Below are 20,561 nucleotides of genomic sequence, written 5' to 3' on the forward strand. Positions count from 1 at the left end.
TTTTTCTTGACAACAATCTACTCCAGGGTTTCTCAACCGTGGCCCTCGGCCCCCCTGGGGGGCCATGGAGCGGTGTTGGGGGGCCACGGGCATAACTCTCTAGCTAAGTCATGGTATTATAAAACTTTTGCCGTTTGTGTCAGGTAAAAGGAACTGATATAATTTATTCTTCTTGTTACAAAAAGTTTGGATTTAATTATTATTAACGCCGTCTGTTGCTGTGGCGAAACAATTACTGTGCTGCTTCAAAGGCAGCCATATGTGCAACATTAGCGTTTTTTCGGGCGGCCACATATTAGCTACTGCTTTAAAACCTTTGCCTTATCATAAAGTGCCCGCCAAAAGCTGTCGGGCGAGAAACTAACGTGGAATGCTAGGTTTAAAGAAATTTCCTTGGTGTTAAAGTGCAAATCAAAAATTCCATCTTAAAACACGCAAAGTTTGCTATGAGGTTACTTTAGGTCAATTTAGGCCAATATTCAGCGAGGTTATGCACAGCGTTATTGTCAGGTAACGCATCAATACTTATTTTTTTGCAGCATATTGCTTACCTGCCTAATTAATATATCACATTTGTAATGAAGTATACCTAAAACACAACATTCATTTCATTACACTCACCATATGGTAACTTTTGGCACCAATATTAACCAGGTGTTTCTATCATGTTTTACGTTCTTGTTTATTTTTTCTTGTAGTTATACACTCTAATTTAAACAACTTCTTTAAGTGGTAGTTATTAAGAAAGTTAATCATGTATAATTTACTTTTTGAATACACTATTATGTTTAGCAATTAGATTAGCAATTATTTGGTGTTTTGTCAATCCCCTTCAAAATAAAAGGTAAATATTTATTTCAAAACCCAAATAATTATTTCAAAACTTATTAGGATTTTATATTCTAGATTCATTACTCTGTTTGCCAAACCGAATATTGTAGAATGCCTTTGGATTCTACTTTGCAGATTATTGGTAGAGAATTATGGATAGCTTATTGCTGTAAAGTAAAAACCTTCCTTCGGCGTGAAAACGTCCTGCGTTAAGGCCGTGTAGGCTAACGTAAATAAAAACAAAATCCATAAATTGTCTCTATATATATGAAATGAAACTCGCTTGGCTCAATTAAAAACAGAGCGAAATAAAAAAAAACCTTGGTGGAAAAAAGGAATGAGCTTGCAATGACTAATAACTATAAGTTCATTTAAACTTTGAAGTAATTTACTACAAAGTAAGTAAGTAAGTGCATTTATTCGTTGGACTTTGTTTTATATGGCTGTATTTGTTACTAACATGGAGAAGTAAAACGAAAGAAAACACATAAATACAATGCCAGGTATTTCTTGAAAGCAGGGGAGCCACAAAGGTTGAGAAAACCACTGATCTACTCTAACAACAACCATAGAATATGTGGTATTGTAAAGTCATTTGAAACATTTGATTGCACATTCTAAATGATGCATAAGGGAAATTTCATCATTAAGACATTAAGAGTACTATTACAACAGCAAACCTACACCATTAAAGAATAATTGCAAAACTAAATAATTCTAGAGTTAGAAAACTGCTTTGAATTTGACTGAACCAAATAAATTTACCAGGTATTTTTCATATGTATATTCTTTTCCAAAAACCTCTTGTTCAGATTAGAATCAAAATAAAAACTATACTTTATTGTAGTTGTTATTCAGTCACCTTGATTTGTCCCTGGTGGATGACAAAGATCTTGAATTGTTTCTAGAACTTTCTCTCCGACGATCGTCCGTCCTGCCCCTCCGGGCATCCGGGGTGCTATCGCGACTTGGGTGCCTCACTTGTGGGGCATTTTTCCTCGGGTACCGGTTAGGGTCCCTTCCATCCGGTGGTCGGGGAACAAAACGGGGCTCTGGGTTCCATGGCCCCGCCCCTGGAGGCACCATTTGTGGATCGCCCGGGGAATAGTATGGGGGAGGTGGGGGTGGCCGCCAGTCATATGGGTGAGGTGGAGGGGATGAGTAGGGGGTTCCTCTTGGATCATAGGGGGCCCTATGTGGCGATGGGGGCCTGTGGTCATGTCTTGGGTGACCATAGTTTAAGTTTGGGGGTCTGTAGTCGCTGTCATAGCGATAGTCGCCAGGGGGTCGCCTTGAATCTTGATGATATGGGGGTAAATCGGGTTGCCTTTGATGTTCCGGTGGAGTCGGGTACCTTGGGGCTCTATGCGGTGGCTGTTGTGGGCGATGTTGGGGTGATGTGGCATACCGGTCGTCCCATTGGGGCCTTAGAGGGTAACTGTATGGAGGGTATTTCCGGTCCATTGATCAGCTGTTATTCAACACGCTAATTCAGCATTGCACAAGTTTTAGATTGAGCTGATTTCAAATATAATACTTGTTTGTTTAACATAAAAAGTTAAAATGCTGAATTTAAACTCCGGCCACAAATTTTGGTGCTGGTCTACATTCCTACCACATTTTGGGGGTTTAAATTGCTAACATTACTCCTTGATTATTTTTTCTTTGCTATTTCAATTTTGACAACTTGTTTTGTTACCAGAGAAAATGTGGTAGGACACCTTAGTTTTTTGAACGCCTTGGGATCACAATTTACCTTTTTTTCTAAGTTTAAATGCACATCATACCAATTCAGGTGTGCGCACAATTGCTTTAGAAAATAATTGGGTGTGCACCTGCCACTAAATGCAGACTGGGTTTGGACAAGTGTTTTCGGACTAGCGGCTTAAAGTTGTCATTAAACATCAACGTACAAATAAACAGTTATATCAGCACATATGACATTTTATCCGCGTAATATTCATGTTATTATGCATTATTACAAATCTGAATTAACAAACCTTTAACAAATAATATAGTCAATCACGTGCGGGAGGTTTCGTTTTTATTTTGTCTTCATACTTAATTTAAAAAAGCACCAGGGGGATTCCCTATATTGAAACTCTTTTTTATTGGAAAAGTCATTGTTGTTTTACATTCGACTTTGCTAAAAAGCGATTGAATAACAATTTACCTGCTTAGACTAAATTACAATGTACCTCAGTGGCAAAACTTACTCGACTGTTTTTGTTCTACATGACTAACCTTCCTATTTCGGTCCTAAACGTTTGACAATTTTTACATTGATCAGAAAATGTAATCTAAAGTTTTGGTTTAAGCAGTCACTTTTTAATTTCTTATATCGCAAAACATTCCTGTGAAGTTTCTTAAAATACATTTACCTTTTTAACATAAGTATAACATGCGCACCGGCCTTGAAAAACCAACAAATGTTCGGGAAAGGAAATTTATTACAACTTTAAATTGAACTTTATGCTTGTTTTGCCGCAAAGAGATGCTCCCATCTAAGAATTACTGAACTTACTGAAACCCGCGGGCGGCATCCGGCCAGCCAAACAATTTAGTTTAACCAAACCGGCGGCTCATTTCAATAAAACTTTTAGGCCTTTACTTTTTTTTCTTAAATTACACTGGTATAACATAATTACCAATTCCTATATTCTTACCAGCTTCTCATAATAAGGATATTTAAGTTCGTTTTTCAACAAAATTTTAATCTTACAACCCTGCTACGGACCGGCGTTTGCGGACCACGGTTTTAGAGAATAAGTAAAACAATATTTTAACGTAGACAAACATACTCAGTTATTATGAAGCTGACTTGGTTGTACATATCTTGCAATTGTTTTTTCTGAGATATTTAAAAATACTTATACAAAGCCTTTGACATTTCAGAACCACAAAGACAACATTAGTAGTTTTAATTTTATAGCGCAAAAAACAGCATTTCATTTATCACAGGTAATTTGCATATTTTCTCTTAAAAAAATGTATTGCTGAGCGGCGTCATTTGATTGAATAAGTTCTGGGTGAGGCACAAGTTTTGTGCACTGTTCTTTCACACTTTCATCAAGCCAGTTATCTGAAGCAGACAGCACCCCAGCTAAATCTGCCACATCTTGAAGGTCTTGCTTTTGCACAGGAAATCCTTTGTTAGAAGACTTGTAACTTTCCGGGCATTCAAATATATGTTCTGGCACACCACTTGGTAATTGCTGATTTTTTGGACAGCGAATGCAATGGTTATTCCATTTCAACATAAATATTTCACATTCCCTTGCCACAATCGGCTTATATATGTAGAACAAGATTTGCCTGTCAATGTTTGATTTGGGGTTATATTTTTTATTGAATAAAAGGAAGTCAAGTTGAGGTTTGAAAAACATCTTTAGTCTATCATGCAATTCTCGCCACCAACGTTGAATTTTGTTGGTTTTGGAAGCGCCATGTATGATACTTTGAAAGGGATCATTTAAATCGCCATTTCTGCTCTGTAAAAATGTATGAATTGTTGCAATTTTTTCTGTCTCTGTTTTTCGGTCTATTCGTAAATAATTTGGCAATTTATTGGAAGATTCTAAGAATTCCAAATACTTTTTAGCAAGCATCAGAGAAAGGGAAGTTGGGTCAGTAACAAATAGAAATAATATCTTTCTGGAAAATGTGTCTACGGCACTATAAATGCCAAATGGAAAATGCAACTTTGGATAACCAAACAGCTTTTCGTGAGCTTCTATGAATACAATATGAAGTGGCCCATCTGGCGTAAACAAACTTTTCTGAGCCTTTCTTCGTTCGGCTGCGTTCTGTAGTAAAAGTCCTTTTGGATCTTTGGTTTTGAGAACGCTGCAAACCAATTGTCTTGGCACACATATTTTATGCTCACTTCGTAGTTTGTCGTTCAACGCCGTGTAACCCTCAAGTTTTTCTGGTCCACTTAACTCAGTGTCTATCGCCTTGCTTATTTGTTCGATAGTGGTATTGTACTTTATGTAAGATATTCCAAAATAGCGTAAGCGCCGATCCAAGGTTGGAATACTCCAGGAATATTCTGGAAAGCTTTCTTGAACGCGCTTGCATATTTCTTTTCGTTTTACATTCTTGCAAACGTACTCCTCAAGCTTTTTTTTTAATTCCTTGTTTTTTTGCCAAATCATTTTTATTGCTAAAGTTTTGAAAACAAAAAAAGCAATTTTTTTATAATATAAAATTTAGTATTTAGAAAAGTTAAATAAAAAGTTAAATACAGGAACAGTTAACAAACTTAACTTTTTATTTTGTTAGTTAAAACCTATGCTTATATACAAACTCATTTTAAATCCTACTCTATCTGTGGGTGGAATTTTAAATTAAGGGCAATTAACTAAAGACAGCAAAAGTTACCTAATTAAATTTAATTTTCACTCTTAATCATATTATCGGAAGTTTGAACCCAGCATTTTTGTGAAACTATGATAAAGCAATATTATATTCGTCTTTTTGAAAAAATTTTGTTTGCATATCAGTTAAAATTTAGTATGGGTTAGTTAACTCCCAGATGAAAGTCACGAGGTTTTTGCTGTTTTTATGTCTATTTTTTTAAGGTTATTATTTAACTATACACCTTTGTAGGCTACATTTTTAGGCGCTGGTCTAGAATTTTACCACATTTATTTTAACTGTAACGAAAAAAGTTGTTTAAGTTGAAATTGCACGAAAGGCATAAATATCTAACCTAGAATAAGTATAATAATAGTACGTGACGTTGACCCATCCAAACCCAAACGCTAACACGCACCCTTTCCCAAATAATGTAAGCAATATGGACAAAAATGTGGTAGAATTCGAAACCAGTGCCAAAGTTTGTCTTTACCTTGGCTTAAGCTAATACTGTTGTAGCACAGCGTGGGAACACACAGCTGATAAACGTTAATGATTTTAGCTGTCGATTATTGAAGTTTGCCGAGCAACGAGATACAACATAGAATACTTACGACTCCAGACAAACATCCACTGTTGTTTCAGAAATACGTTGTTGTTTGAAGAAAGTTAACTGCCATATGTTTAGGCACAAAATATCATTCGAAAATCACTACAAATTGCATTTAAAATCCATATAGTTTACACTTAAGTTCTGTCAACCTGTCCAGATCTAACTTAACAAAGTTGTGGATTGCAGCAAGTAATATCCTTCGAGCGAACCACGAGCGAAATAAGTCATAGCCAACGAACTTTAACTTAGAGATAGCACTGAGTTGTCTTGTATGATTTTACGTGCGATCTAGGACAAAAAAAACTTAACTTTACCACCACTACAGTTATTATAAAGCAGTGGTTCCCAACCTGTGGTACGCGTACCACTAGTGGTACGCGAAGTCATTTTGTGTGGTACGCTGTATGTTTTTAAATAAAATTACAGTTTTACAAAAAAGTTTAGAATTTTTTTCTATTGCAATAAACTATACATTCATCGTTATGATTGCATATAGTTAAATCTTTTATGCTTCCTCAATGATAGGAATTATTATCTTTCCGGAACATCTATGCAAATTTATTTTATGACATAGACCAACAGTGTACAACCTGCGGCCGTCGATAAATAATTGTGCGACCGTTAACACGTATTTTAAAGCATGTGTTGGCGGCCGTGACCGTGCTGGCATGCGTTAATGGTTGATATACTAAATACAGATTATATTGTTTTACGACTTTAGGGAGTGCAGTTAAATCAGTGAGCCAAGCTCTTTCGCTGCATTCTTAGTGAACAGATTTCTTATGTGCGCTAAAATAACTTGATTTCATTGATTGATTGATGCACAAAGAAATCAGTGTATGACAGGGGTAGGCAACCTACGGCCAGCTGACCGGGTCGGCTCGCCAATGTAATTTATCCGGCCCGCGGCCTCTTTGGACAAACTATAGACACGAGTCCATTACAAATATTTTTTGACTATTTTAACTAGGCAAGGGCGTACAAATTTTTGAATGATATTTGTTCGTCCGGTTCGTTTACGTTTTAAGGCTGTTTTTTGAACTAGATCAGCGCTTCTTTACCGGTGAACAGTGGAAGGCTGACAAGTGGGTTGCGGACAAACGGAAACCGTATTCAAAAATATTGGGCAAATATTTCTAATTTGTTTAATTTTTGGCAATGTAATAAAAACTTGCACGAAATTTGAAACAAATGCCATTATAGAAAAAAAAATGCTGAATTAGGAACTTTGAGACAGGTTTAAAATTAGACGGGGTTTTTATGTTATAGGCAAGCCAGACATTCGTCTACCATTGCTGGTCATTAGATTGGCTGAGAGTATTAGAGCAGGTGGATCCTGGCCATGCCCCTAAAAATATCATTTTGACAAATTTCAATGCAAACGCTATTTTTTCGCGCTTTGCGCGAACTTCTACTATCATTCTTTATTGTATTTTAGTCCCTTTGAAGTAAATCCGTTAATATCAAAAGTGTTATTTATATCATGGCATATTGGGCCGCATTACTATTAAAATCCAATTCTTACATAAATGCTTGTGCACAATATGCGATTATTTTATGGGCCTAAGCCCATTTCGATTGAATTAAAACTTTTGCCAAATCTAAACTTAATAAACGCATTTTTTCGCACTTCGCGCGATCAATCTGCTTTAAGGTTCCATATTTTACCACGAGTTCGTTAGACAAAACGTCAAGATTAATTATGCCATGACGTCACGATTTGACAACTTTTTGAGTCATCCCTAAAAACATTTAACTTGCGGCCGTGAGGAAAATAAGACTGTCAATGCGGCCTTCAAGAGCTGAAAGGTTGGACACCCCTGACATAGACAAACAACAAAGAATCACAAAACTTGACTACCGGTATTTTGCAAAGTTAAAAAGGGGAAACTTTTTCAAGATTAGTGAGCCGCATTTGCTTCGAAATTTCCGGGCTAACTAATTAGCTAATCCGCCCCTGTTAATAATCCTATTTATACATTTTGAGTAAAGTTGAGTTTTTCGACATTTTGTTGGTACGCAACAAGATCATAGAACCTCGAAGTGGTACGCGGTGAAAAAAAGGTTGAGAACCACTGTTATAAAGTATCCAATTTACGCCTTGCGGATTTAATTAATTGCATTTAATAATCATTATGTTTATTGTTTGTAAAACTAGCAGAAATTGTCCCTAGAAACAGTCCCAATAAAATTGTTTTAAAGAGGCCCTGGCTAAGGCTGTCTTAAAGAACATCAGATATATACTTTCTCTTACCGGTACTTAAAATATGGGCTTCTGGAAATTCACTAAACTAAAAACACCTTGTTTCAAGAAACATAAACAGTAGTAGCATAATGCGAGAGGATAGGAGCTTAGAAATGGGGTTTTACAGATTTTTTTCCGAATTGTAGATTATTACAAATTGGTGCGCCAAAAAGGTCATTTATTAACACCATTGCATATTCTAGCAGCATCATTAAACGTTGCTCTTTGATTCGACTTAAATTGAGGACAAAAAAATTGATAGCAGTTGCACATAAACGAATGATGGCATCAAATCACAACTTAATATCTTTGGCCACCAGTTGAGCAGTGGTACAGTGCATGCTTGGTCTGTTTTGGGTGAAAGCTTCAATTGCTTTTGGTCTACTTACATCCCAAGCGCCAAGATCTCTGAAAAACAACACAGTAACAAGTTGTAGGTTGTTGTATAAGTGGAACACAACAAAAATTGATCGCTCGAGATAATAAAATACAGTGTAATTACCTCACAAATAGTGTTTTGCTGTTGATTTTGGAGAATTCATTGAATTTTATGAAACGTATGGGAGCCACATATAAAATTTCAGTGTAAAATTCTTAACTTCTTGTTAAGTTGGAATTTTTCTTAGAAGGCACTATTCGGAAGGCATTTCTGACGAATAACCACTTAACATACGTATTGAACCAAAGACTACACCCCAAAATCCCAGCATCTTATCAAAACACACGCAGTGATTTCTAAGAAGGGTCCTTGAAAGTAAGCGACCGATTAGATGTCGACACGTCATAAAAAGACAGCTTTCACCGGCCAATTTAACATCATTTAAAAGAAAAGCAAAAGTATATTTGGCAAGTAAGAAAAGTAATACAAAAAAAGAAAACCCGAACAGCGGTCTTGTGAAATTTGAAGCAGCCTTAAGGCCATAGCTCGAATCAGACAAAACTATTTTAATGAGGAACGTAAAAGGTTTACAAAAAGAAAACCTGAACAGTGGCCTTGTGAACTTCATTCTGCCCTGTTCTAGCGCCATCTTAAGGGCGGGCTCGATGGCCGACTGGCACCTGGCCCGCAGGCACAGACGGAGCCAGCGGAACCGGATCTCGGAGTTGCCGATGGTGGAAAGCTGGTAGTGCTGGTCCAAGGCTTCAATACCTTCAGGCGTCATCGGTTCCTAGTTGGAAGTGTTTTAGGGTCGTGTTTTTGTTCATTTTGAATTCAGTATTGAGCTCGGATTTTAAAGCTTTTCGAATTTAAAACTTCGTGCACGAAAAAGATTCAACCAGAATTGTTGATTAAGGATGTCCAATACTTGACATTTTAGTCCTATACCGAATGACGTCAATACCATGCTCATAAGATCAAAATATTTGAAATTGAAATATTCAAACGCAATTATTAGGCAAACATTTGCTTTTGCGCTGTAGTTTAGTTACCTCGAGGAGGTAACCCCTCGAGGAGGTAAACTACGTTTTACTAAAAATACAAGCAGAAATCGCTTGGTTGGCTTACAAATCATGGTTGAAATGCCTTGATTTGCTAGGCACTGATACCACCCTAGTATTGAACTAATAACGATACTACCACTTGGTCCAAAATTATCGGATGCCAATTGATGAGTGGTAGCATTGTTCGACTTGATAAAGGTATTTTTGCAAAAAATCATCACTGACTTCAATCAGTAAAAAGCTGGACGTCAATTTAAGTTGAGTCTTAAGTTTGATACAGCTTTTAAACTACACAACGAGAGACTTTACGTTACAAAACTGATGTTATTTTTTAGTCGACAGTGACTATCAAATATTAAACAAAGGTATGTATTTTGGCCGCGATAAACAATTTCAACCCAGCGTTTTCTATTTGGTGAGTGAGTTTTATTATCAAAATAAAATACTTAAATATAACGCTAGGCTGTTGGTCGAGTTTTGTTTTTTAGTACATAAAATATTGATAGGCGCGATACACAAATAACCGTCCGAACCTTAACCAGTAGTTGACTGAGAAATTCGATCTTCTGCCACGAAGACATGCCAGACATGTCAACTGCTTGAAACGAACTGTAGTCGTCCTTTGTAGCCTGAAAAGCACAAAGAGTCAAGGAGAGGTAAATAGGGCTGTTGAAAGGAAACTTTGGTTATTTTCGTAAGCTTTTGTTGTTTTTTTGGGGGAGATTTAGGTATTTTTTTGTAAACTTTTGGTATTATTTATGAGATTTTTTTTTTTTTTGTAAACTTTTGGTATTTTTGTAAACTTTTGGTATTTTTGTAAACTTTTGGTATGTTTGTAAGCTTTTCGTATGTTCGAATAGCACTTTTAAGTCATCAGCCACTATCAAAGTATTTGTTGTATTTTGAACAAAATAGAATCAAACGTCACAGTATTTTGTGTTTTTACCTTGCCCCATCTTTCCGCGAGCGCTGTGCATTCCTTGGAGAGGGTCTGATCGTACTGGGGAATAACCGGGGGCATTCCCGGGGCGTGGAACCAGGTCTTCCAGTCGACTTTGTCCAAAACATCGCGCTACCAGCAAAAAAAACGGGTAAAGCACTGGTCAGTGAAGTGCGCAAGGAAATGAAACGGGGTATAGGTTTAACAACCTTTTTTTTCGCGGCGTTCACAAAAACGTAAGACAATAGCATAAATAAGTTGAAATTTTATTTAATATGTGTGTTTTTGTATTGCTTCTACAATTTTGTAAAATTTAGGAAAAAATCTGACTCAGAACCAAGCTCAAAACAAATCTAACGATGTGAAACTATTCGACGATTAAAAAGACGTGTATTTGAGAGAAAAATTTGGCCAGTTTCGGTTGTCCTCCAAGTAGATTAAATAAAACAAGAATAATATGAGAAATTCAATGGTAAAGGCATGACCACAGAAAAACACTGCTTACAGAAGCAACTTTTAAGGAATTCACTTCTTGGTAGTTTTACGAAGAACAGTAACCTTCAGACCACCCGAGAATGTTTTACCATAGGGTTATGGTTACAATGACTAATTAACTATACCGGAAAACCTAAAAGTTAAAAGTGGCCATTTTCCCAACATTCGACCGTTTTCTTGGCTACTTTAAAGGCTAACGGCTTCTTTTTATTACGATTGCGTTCCACTACTAAAAATGCTTTTAATGACTCAGACAATAAAATTCGGCCAATTGCAAAAATGTAAAAAAACAAATATTCGTGTCTACTTTTGCAGTTTTCTTTACTTTTGGGGGGGAGTGGGGGGTCTGGGGCGAAGTAATCTTTTACTAAAAATCGCTTTTTACAGAAATTTCTTGACACTTGAACATTCTCGATTTTTAATTTGTTTTTCACCTTGTCCTTGAAGAACTCGAAGAGGTGTTCTTTCCACTGAGAAGTTGTGACGGTTTTGAACTTGAACTTGTCGATGTAGCTCAACAGGAAAGGCTCGAACGATTCTGGAAATAAATTTGTTTTAAGAGTTTTGCAGAAAAAGTTTTGTGCTATACAGTGGATACAAGGAATATGTAAAATATTTGAGCTGAAACGTTTTTTTATGGAAATCAAGAAAGGGTTTAAAGCCTCCATATATATTTCATGCAGAGACCCGTAATTTTATGAAAAACTGGTAGCGCTTTTTTAAGACCACTAAGCCCGTTTATATGCACGTTCAAGCCGGATTCGAGTCTGTTTCATTAATTCATTCTCTCTCGTTTTGGTGCTGGAATGAATCAAGTTCTCTCATTTCTTAATCGGTCAAAAGGAGTGGTTTTCAATCCGTTCGCCGCTTAATCTGTTCGTTTCGCGGACGGCCGAAATCGTTTAATGTAGAATGAACTGCTTCAACGCAGTAAACATCACGCCACTTTTGGGGCATTATGACGTAACACGAACGGCTAGTCGTAAACAAAACAAGTTTAGCGCATAAGGAAAGAACATTACATACACTCGTTAGATACTAATTTGTGACAGAGGGGCTGGTCTAGAATCCACAAAGGATGCGGGTTTGGGTAGGTTTAAGTAGTAATAGTTGGCTCACCCTCACCCAAATATTGTACATTGCTTTAATAATTGTCTCAACGTTGTGGAAGGATTTTAGGCCAGCGCCAAATACAGTTTTCATTAGTCATGTTTGGTCTCATCACCTTCTTTTGTCCACTCTGCCTTGTATATAGCGTTGACCAGCACAAACAAGTTTAACTTTCCTGCACTTATATACTGTGTGCCAGGTAAACTGAAGCACAATACAGTTAAAAGCGTACTTAATCGGCAAACCTAACTCTAGTAATTCTTGTTTTTTTTCAATTTTAGGTTTATAAAAACGAACAAGCAGCAATAGATTGCTACCGCAAGGAGTAGCCTAAGCCGAAAAATTGGTTGTGCGTTAGAGGTTTACTGGAATATTACGTAATAATGCATATCAGTGCAGTTTGCACACTCAAGCTGGCTTGAATTCCGCGCCATGTAATTATGACACTGGAACGGATTACTTTTCAATCCGGATTGAACCTTAATCTAATCAGACCGCGAAAGGTGCATATAAACAGGCTTACTGTTTTGCGAAATATTGCTCGAAATAAAACGTGTTTACCAAATTTATTGGTTTAACATTTATTTTTAATGCGAATGATGTGAATTGGACTTGACTTGCTATGGCACTCACTTTGGGCTGCACTTGAATATTATTAATAACTTGATCTTGGACTTTTTATAGACACTAAGAACCACTGTACTAATTTTAGTCATTAGATTGAGAGCGCAAGTAACTTAAATCTGTTGCAAAACACGCAAAACACGCAAAACACACCCTACCTGGTCCGCCAAGCAAACTCTCGAGGTAGAAAAGCAGAGTGTGACCTTTCTCGTACGGAACACTAGAGAACGAATCGTCCGGGTCCACACCGTCCAGTTTTATCACTAGGTGCGTGTAAGGGTGCTCTTGACCGAACTGGTCGATCTAAAACAGGTCATTTTTTTATTAAAAATAATGTTTTGCCTTCACAAAAAACGAAAACCTTTTGACTTTGTTTTTTAAAACAAAAAAATGTATATTCATGTGCAACATTGGTTCAAAATAAAATAAACACTAGCTATTAGGGTCGTCCGACAATTTTGGATTGCCAACCTAACTAATTTTTTACATTTTTGTAGTATTTTGTGATCAATCGTAGAGTTTTTCCACATTAAAAAACAAAAAAACGCAAAGAATATTCTCGCAACCTTTTTTAGATTCCATTCTAATCGATGTACAAATGTTCTCATTGGTAAACTTAAGTAAGTGAATCTAATGATCATGAACAAAATACTAATACTAATCAGAACAACGTTGAACGTTGCAGCTACAAAAATTGATCGATAGTAATAACAATAAGGCGATTTGGCAACCAATCGCAAATCGCAAAAAAATATTGTTCAAAATATCGGGATGGGAATAAAATACAAAATATCGGACTCTCTTCTAGAAAAGGTTCATATCATTTTATACGAAACAGCAACTTACAGATGACCGCAAGTCTTTCAGTCCGTCTAAACAAAAAAGAAATCGATTTTAACTTACGGCATCTTTAAGTTTCCAAAGTCCCACTGCAAATTACACGAAATCGATTGAACACAAATTGGAACAAACATTAAAACACACACTCAATGACACAAACACCGTCACATTAAAGTTTCTATAATTGTAAATATTGTAAATTGCAGACATTTCGTTAAAGCAACTTTCAAAAGTTAACAGTAGTTTTCTACAGAAACGGATTAAGGTTTGACTAGTGTGTTTCATCAAAAGTAGACAGAAATAAATTAGATGTCGAATTGTTGTAAATATTGCTAAATTGCACACATTTCTGTATTAAAATAACAAATTAGAAAGAGTTAACTGCACTTTTTACAGATGAAATCGGATTAAGGTTTCACTCTAATATTGTGACATCCAAAATAGAGCTATGTAGCTTACTGGAAGCTTGGAATTGCCTTGTTTTTTCGCCTTGCAATCTTGAAACAATTTTCCTTTCCAGAAAGACAGTGTGTCCCTCGTTTAACCTTCATAAAAAATGGAATAAAATGTTAAATTTCTTGTTACTAATATAGAACTTCTTGTTACTAATATAGAACAACAATAAAAGTATGCAAAATGTAGCGGAGTTCGACTAATATTGTTGCGTTCTACAGTCGTTTCGGTTGTTTGAAAGAGTACAAGAAAAATTTCATTAAAGTATTACCCTAAATAAAGGTAACCCGACTGTATAATTTCTGTTAGCGGGTGTGTGTGGGCGCAAAACCCTATCAAAATAGAAACAAAATAAAAAAAATAACTTTTAAGATAATATCTTTATAACTATACTGTATATAAAGGTAAAAACTATGAAATAAAATAAAGCTCACCAGAAATCTTCCCAGGTATGGTTGGTTACCAAGTTTCCCGTCCAACTATGAGCTATTTCGTGGGCGACAACCTGAAAATTAAAAAAAGCATTGCACAAAAACCATGGGCAGCTTACCACTATACAAAAAAAAATTTGCTTACCACTATACAAAAAAACAATACCTTTCCTATATTTTCTTCCTACAAGTTTTAAATATAATTAAAATAGAGAAACTATGACTGGTATAGCTAAATTTTTACCTAAAAATCCAATCTTGTTACGCATACACAAGTAAAGCTAGTTCAAAATACACAAACAAATGATGAGAAAATCTTTTTGCACAACTGAAAAAACACTCACATTTGCCAGTGATTTGTCCCCGGCCTGTATAAAATAGAAAAAGTTGACAGTAAAAGTAAACAACGTAATATTTTTAGGAGATTTTTTCAGCAATATGGATAAAGCTGTTCTTGGATTTTTTGAAAGTTTCCCAGTACAAGCTAAATTTAGTTTTTATCTTTTCTTTGAGAAAATATATCTTTAACTCTATTGAACTTTAATAGAACCTAAGAATAACTTTATTCATAAAATATAAAAATATGTTTGTTTAACTTTGCCTAAAACCTAAATGAATTATTGTTTATTTCGAGTTAAAATTAAATATGTTAACTAAACATTTATCTTTATTTCATGTTTGATATAATATTTTTTGTTAAACCAATCAGAGAGAGTCAATTTTATTCCAACAATATGTGTATTTTCTTTACATTAATAAAACACTAATCAAGGCACCCACCAGTAGCGTAGGGGTGACAAATGTGAGACAGGGGTTTTCCATTCCCCCGTACGGGAAAGATGGGGGTAACACCAGGAGGTCGTAGCGGCCCCACACATAAGGACCCCCCAGTTTCTCACCCGTTGCCAGCATCTGTTCCGTCTGACAAAAAACAAGGGAAACATTTGCTGAAATTTAACCAAATTCACTTAATCGTAACAACTAGAAATATTTTGAATTTAAACAGAACTAAAAACGAATCTCCAGTTATAAATTTAAAAAGAAATAAAATACTAACATTTTTTCAGCAAAAAAACAAAACAAAAAACAAATAAACGCCCATTTTAACTAACTTTATAATAATACCCTATGGATACTTTGAAATGCTTATAAGCCTAATTCTATTTTAGTTAACATTTAGATTACCTTCCTATGAAAAACTTTAGACAGGAAATAAAAAAGTACATACCCAACATAGTCAAAAAAATTAAGAGTGCTTGCGGTTTTGATTAAAATCTTATGACCATTTTGGAATTACACCTATTTGTATTAAATTTTCCCTTAATATTTTGGTGCTTTTGTGGTTTAAATATAGTAATTTAAGAATTCAGAAAGTTAAAACTACAAAACAAACACTAAGAAAAAATTAGTTTTGCAACAGTCACTTGCCTTATAAAGTTTTCCTATATTACTAATGGTTTGTTGGGTATTAACTAAGTAATCTAAAGATTTGAAAAGTTAAAAAATGCAACAACATGTTTTGCAACAATTTACTTGCCTCGCTAAATTCAAACGCTGCTTTTTCCACAAATTCCTTTTCAGACCAAACTCTGGAACGAGGGCCGATGTCACGACTCTCGAGCAAACCGACCACGATTGCAATTAAGTAGGAGGGCATTGGGACCTAGTAAAAAAAACTAATAATAAAAAAGTAATATATGTAGTTAAACTTGAGAAACAAGCAAATTTTTTTAACTGGCAAACAACTTAGAATTCTTAAAAAATAACTTAAGTATAAGTCAAAAAAGTCTTAAATGACAGTGATTAGTAATGAACTTATATTTTATGAAAGAAAATTTTGGCCTTTATAAAAATCTTTATCGATTTCTTTATCAGAAAATTGTTGAATTAAATACTAAATCGCATAAAGAATTTTAAAATTACCATTTATCTGTTTGAAATGGTGAAAACCATATTATCCACAACAAAATAATTGGAAATCTTTCTTTTTGATTTTGGGAAAAAATCGCTTTTAATATAATCAGAAAATTACCAAAGAAAGAGTTATTTTTGCTTACCTTTTGCTCGAACTTGTAGGTTGTCATATTTTTTCCTGATGCTTTAAAACTCGTGCACGGTTCATTTCCAAGGGAGAGGGCACTCATTAGCACCACTAGTGGCTGTGCAACTGTAACCTAAATTTAAATTGAATGTGTGGTTAAAAATGTTGGGTACTTTTAAATGAAAGAAACACAAATTAGTCAGGATTTCCATACACCTTTATAAAAAAAATCAAGGTATTTTAAACATTTTTTAACATTTATAAATTGAATAACTTTTTTAAATACAATTATATTTTTTAACCTTTCTTAAATATAATTTTGAAAAATAAACAGTTTAAATGCAATGGCTAACACAATAACCAACAGTTTTAAAGGAGTTTTACAATGACACTTTCAATACACATAACTTGAGCTGCACATAAAATATATTCAAAGAAAAAAAATGGTTGTTTTTAATACAATACATTCATAGACATCTAAAAAAGGGTAACAAAGTGTATTTTACATTAAATCGAGTCAAATGATAGTAAAATACTTTAATATTCAAATAAATTCAAAACCTTTAAAATCTTCAAAGACTTTGTGTAATCCTGTTAAATCATACCTGGGCTGAATATGGAGCTTTGGCTGATGGACTGTCTTGGCATGGAAGAATGGATCTCGCATGTATTGCCTGCAGTAAAAATTTAACACTTATATTTTAGCAATGACACTACATCCATTGCCTACTGAGCTAATACTTTAGTGGAGACGTTTGAGGCTTTATTTAACACAGAGATACCCAACCTGAAGTTTGTAAAAACCCGAAACTACTTAAGATTACTGTTGAGTTTTCCTATATTGTTATCTTAAACTTCACAATGCCATTTAACTGAGTTTGACATGTTCTGATAGGAAACCAAATGACGTCATTACTATTCTCACACAAGCAAAATAAATAAAATTGAAATATTCATTCCAATTATAAAGAGGGTTCTTCCGACAAATATTTATTCTGTGCCGACGTTTCGATAACCTATCCAGGTAATCTTCTTCAGGGCATATAAACACCCTTGCAGAAAGGTATATATACAGTTAAAAAAACGACGAAAAAACAAGGTGGCAAAAACCGAGGCGAAAAAGGAAACAAGGCGTGAATAATGTAAAAACGCCACGATAACCGGCTGCAGCCTTCTAATGGCCGCTCCTGCACAAATATTGATAAGAATTTTCATTGCTTAACGTTCATGGTGTTAGCAATAGCATACAAGTTAATATGCCCTGAAGAAGATTACCTGAATAGGTTATCAAAATGTCGGCACAGAATAAATAATTGTCGGAAGAACCCTCTTTATAATTGATATTATGCCTGACAGCAACAGTATATTCATATTCATTCCAGGTTATTAGGCCACCCTTTGCTTATGCATTGGCAGTTTACTTTCCTCAATTGCCAGCCTACTATTATTTAATAATTTGACCTTTAAATTTATTTGTTAATTTCATATCTGATCTGTGAGTCCCGATACCGATACTGCTACTCGGGAACCAGCTCCTATCTAATAATGTTGGAAAATCTGAATTCATGAAACAAAACCATATTATACTGAGATTTAGTAGAAGTACCGACCTGACATTGACTGAACATATATGGCTGTTGTTTTCCGGCTGTTTGTTGAGCGTCCAACCACTGAAGGGCGCTAGCGCTCGACGAGGTTTCATATTCGATTTTTAGCACAAGAGGATCACCACTGAAACAAGTGATTAAAATACTTATAAATAATTGCAGAAACACAATAAGATTATAATTAATTGCAGTAACACAATACCAATTATTTTAGTGTCTTTTACAGGGTTGTCTTCCCCAAGCGTTAATAATAGAAAAGCAGTACTGTTTAAAGCAATTCCCTACTTTTTTTGTAATATAATTCAAAAATAAAACAGTACAAATGCCACAATAACACCAAAAAAAATAGGTAAAAATATGTTTTTTTAATGCAATTTCTGAACACATAACTTAAGCTGAAGATAAAAGACATTCAAAGATTTTGTGGCAACCATGCATGTAATAATATGAGAATTCACAAGAAATAAAATATTCAAATATATATTATTTAAATCTAATGACATAGATTTTTAAATATAAATTTGGTGTTTTATTGAGCCTGAGTTATAGACTGGTGTACAAACTAGACAGTGGATATAAAACCCTCTGTGTGCTTTTTGCTATATCACACCATGCATGATTGCAAACTTTGGCAAGTCTTGGTTAAAGTTTAATCTTAGATAAGAAAAAAATGTTGTTTACAAGAAAGGACCAAAGGTTTTGTTTGAACAAATATCATATGCAACCTACTCTAGGAACTATATTAGGCAAACAAGTTATTGCCAGTATAGCACAGTGACAATTGCCATGTAAATTAAATGTAACTAGGTTTTAAATTTATTTTAAAAAAGAATACAAAACATTCAACTTTTGTAAGCATTCTGTGTAAATGATAGCATAAATGTACAAACAAATTAAAAACAGCCTTTTATTTTTCTCTATTCTATGAATGGTAATTAATTTATTGAATAAACCCCTTTAAAACTTAATGCAACCACATTTACAAACACATATGCTTATTACCTGCTTACAGCTTTTGCAAGATAAATCTTAAGTGGTGAACCAAACGAAGCATGTTTTTCCCCAAGTTCAAACTTTAACTCATTCACGCCTTCAAAGCATCTTTTTATAGAAAGATCCTTTGAGTCCAAAATCTGGTTAAAAACAAAGAAATAAACAAATTGAGAATATCTTAACGCCACAAAGCTTGATAAGATAACTGATTCTGCATGAATTTCTTATTTTAAATTATATACTTAGCTTGATAAAAGTAGGTTAATTGTATTAAGACAGTCAATCCCTTACTTTTATATTTCAAGAATAAAAAAGTAAACATTAAATAAGATCAAATTTTATATATTATCGCATACTGATATAGATGTTTAAAAGTTGGTGTTGATAAAAATATTTTTGGTTGGTTTAATGTATAATTTAAGAAATGGAAGGATTTCCACACTCACAAGAACGTAGTTTACATCAATATGCAATTACAAACATATGTTGACGTAGGCAAAATAGCTAATAGACAATGCCTGGAGTTATTTACCCGGCTAACGAGCAACTTAAATGCATTAGGAAATAAAGCAAAATTAGGAAAATTTAAATTAATAATACCAGCACCCAATCAATATATAATCACTCATGGGTGTATGTGTCAGTGCTGTACACATTTTTGAAATGACTAAGTTGCAGTCAAGTCACCTAAAAATAAATGAAGTATAAGTCTTTCGCCAAAAAATCATCAATTGCACAAGTCCTAGTCAAGTCATTATTGAAGCAAGTCAACTCCAAGTCAAGTCTTTGTCATTAAAACATTAAACTTTTTAAATTGGTAAGCTCGTCACAATATGGGCAATAGGTCAACTAAAATATAACAAAATCACAATATGGGCAATAGGTCAACTAAATTATAACAAAATCACAATATGGGCAATAGGTCAACTAAAATATAACAAAATCACAATATATAGCAATCTAATTGTTTTACTTTCAAAAATTTATATAAATAACTCATAAAATATTAAATGAAAACACTCAATTTTAAGGCACCACCTTTGAAATGAGCCATAAATCATGTTTAAATTCATTCGGAGTGGGTGTTTACTTCTTCTTCAAAAATTCATAACTGCCCAAGTTCAAAAAAATGCCCTTCGTAATTAATGTGCGCCAGTGTTCAAATTGACACAATGACTAACTACAAGTCATTTAGCTCGAAGACTTAAGTCGAGTTATTTTCTTCATATTTGTTTTAACTCCAACAAAGAAATATTGTCGGCAATAAAACAAGTCTTACGATTTCTTTAACGTCCTTTTCAAAAACTTCGAACGTCAATTCTACGGAACCAGCAAGGGTTTTCTTTTCAAAGTCTACCAACCAATTGATGTTAATGTTTTGAACTTTTGCAGATCCCGGGTTAGAATAAGATGTCGGATCGAATCCACCCATTTGTAAGTGTATTTTTTAGTTTTAGTAGACAAACAACCAAACTTATTCAGTTTAATGAAAATAAAAAGTTGCTCTAGCAAACATCAATCTTGAATAGGACGCCA

The 20,561-nt window shown here is 34.5% G+C and overlaps 2 protein-coding genes across 2 annotated transcripts; both read right to left on the reverse strand.

The window, feature by feature from the left end:
- Positions 1-3,779: 3,779 nt before the first annotated feature.
- On the reverse strand, positions 3,780-4,988 carry LOC146163174 (uncharacterized). The gene has a single exon (XM_083382956.1). The coding sequence runs from the start codon at positions 4,986-4,988 to the stop codon at positions 3,780-3,782; it is 1,209 nt and encodes a 402-aa protein (XP_083239082.1).
- Positions 4,989-8,215: 3,227 nt separating this feature from the next.
- LOC146163175 (leukotriene A-4 hydrolase-like) lies at positions 8,216-20,497 on the reverse strand. Its single transcript, XM_083383089.1, has 17 exons — positions 20,305-20,497; positions 19,035-19,165; positions 18,036-18,156; positions 17,031-17,099; positions 16,442-16,558; positions 15,922-16,047; positions 15,165-15,305; positions 14,729-14,752; positions 14,388-14,458; positions 13,960-14,045; positions 13,507-13,532; positions 12,819-12,963; positions 11,361-11,464; positions 10,438-10,563; positions 10,025-10,120; positions 9,030-9,217; positions 8,216-8,456 (listed from the first exon to the last, which is right to left on the reverse strand). Exons 1-17 carry the CDS (start codon positions 20,455-20,457, stop codon positions 8,342-8,344), a joined length of 1,839 nt encoding a protein of 612 aa, XP_083239215.1. The 5' UTR covers positions 20,458-20,497; the 3' UTR covers positions 8,216-8,341.
- Positions 20,498-20,561: the final 64 nt, after the last annotated feature.

The sequence above is a fragment of the Ascidiella aspersa genome, chromosome 2 (genome assembly GCF_963924565.1).
Source record: "Ascidiella aspersa chromosome 2, kaAscAspe10.2, whole genome shotgun sequence".
In the NCBI taxonomy this organism is placed as follows: Eukaryota; Metazoa; Chordata; class Ascidiacea; order Phlebobranchia; family Ascidiidae; genus Ascidiella; species Ascidiella aspersa.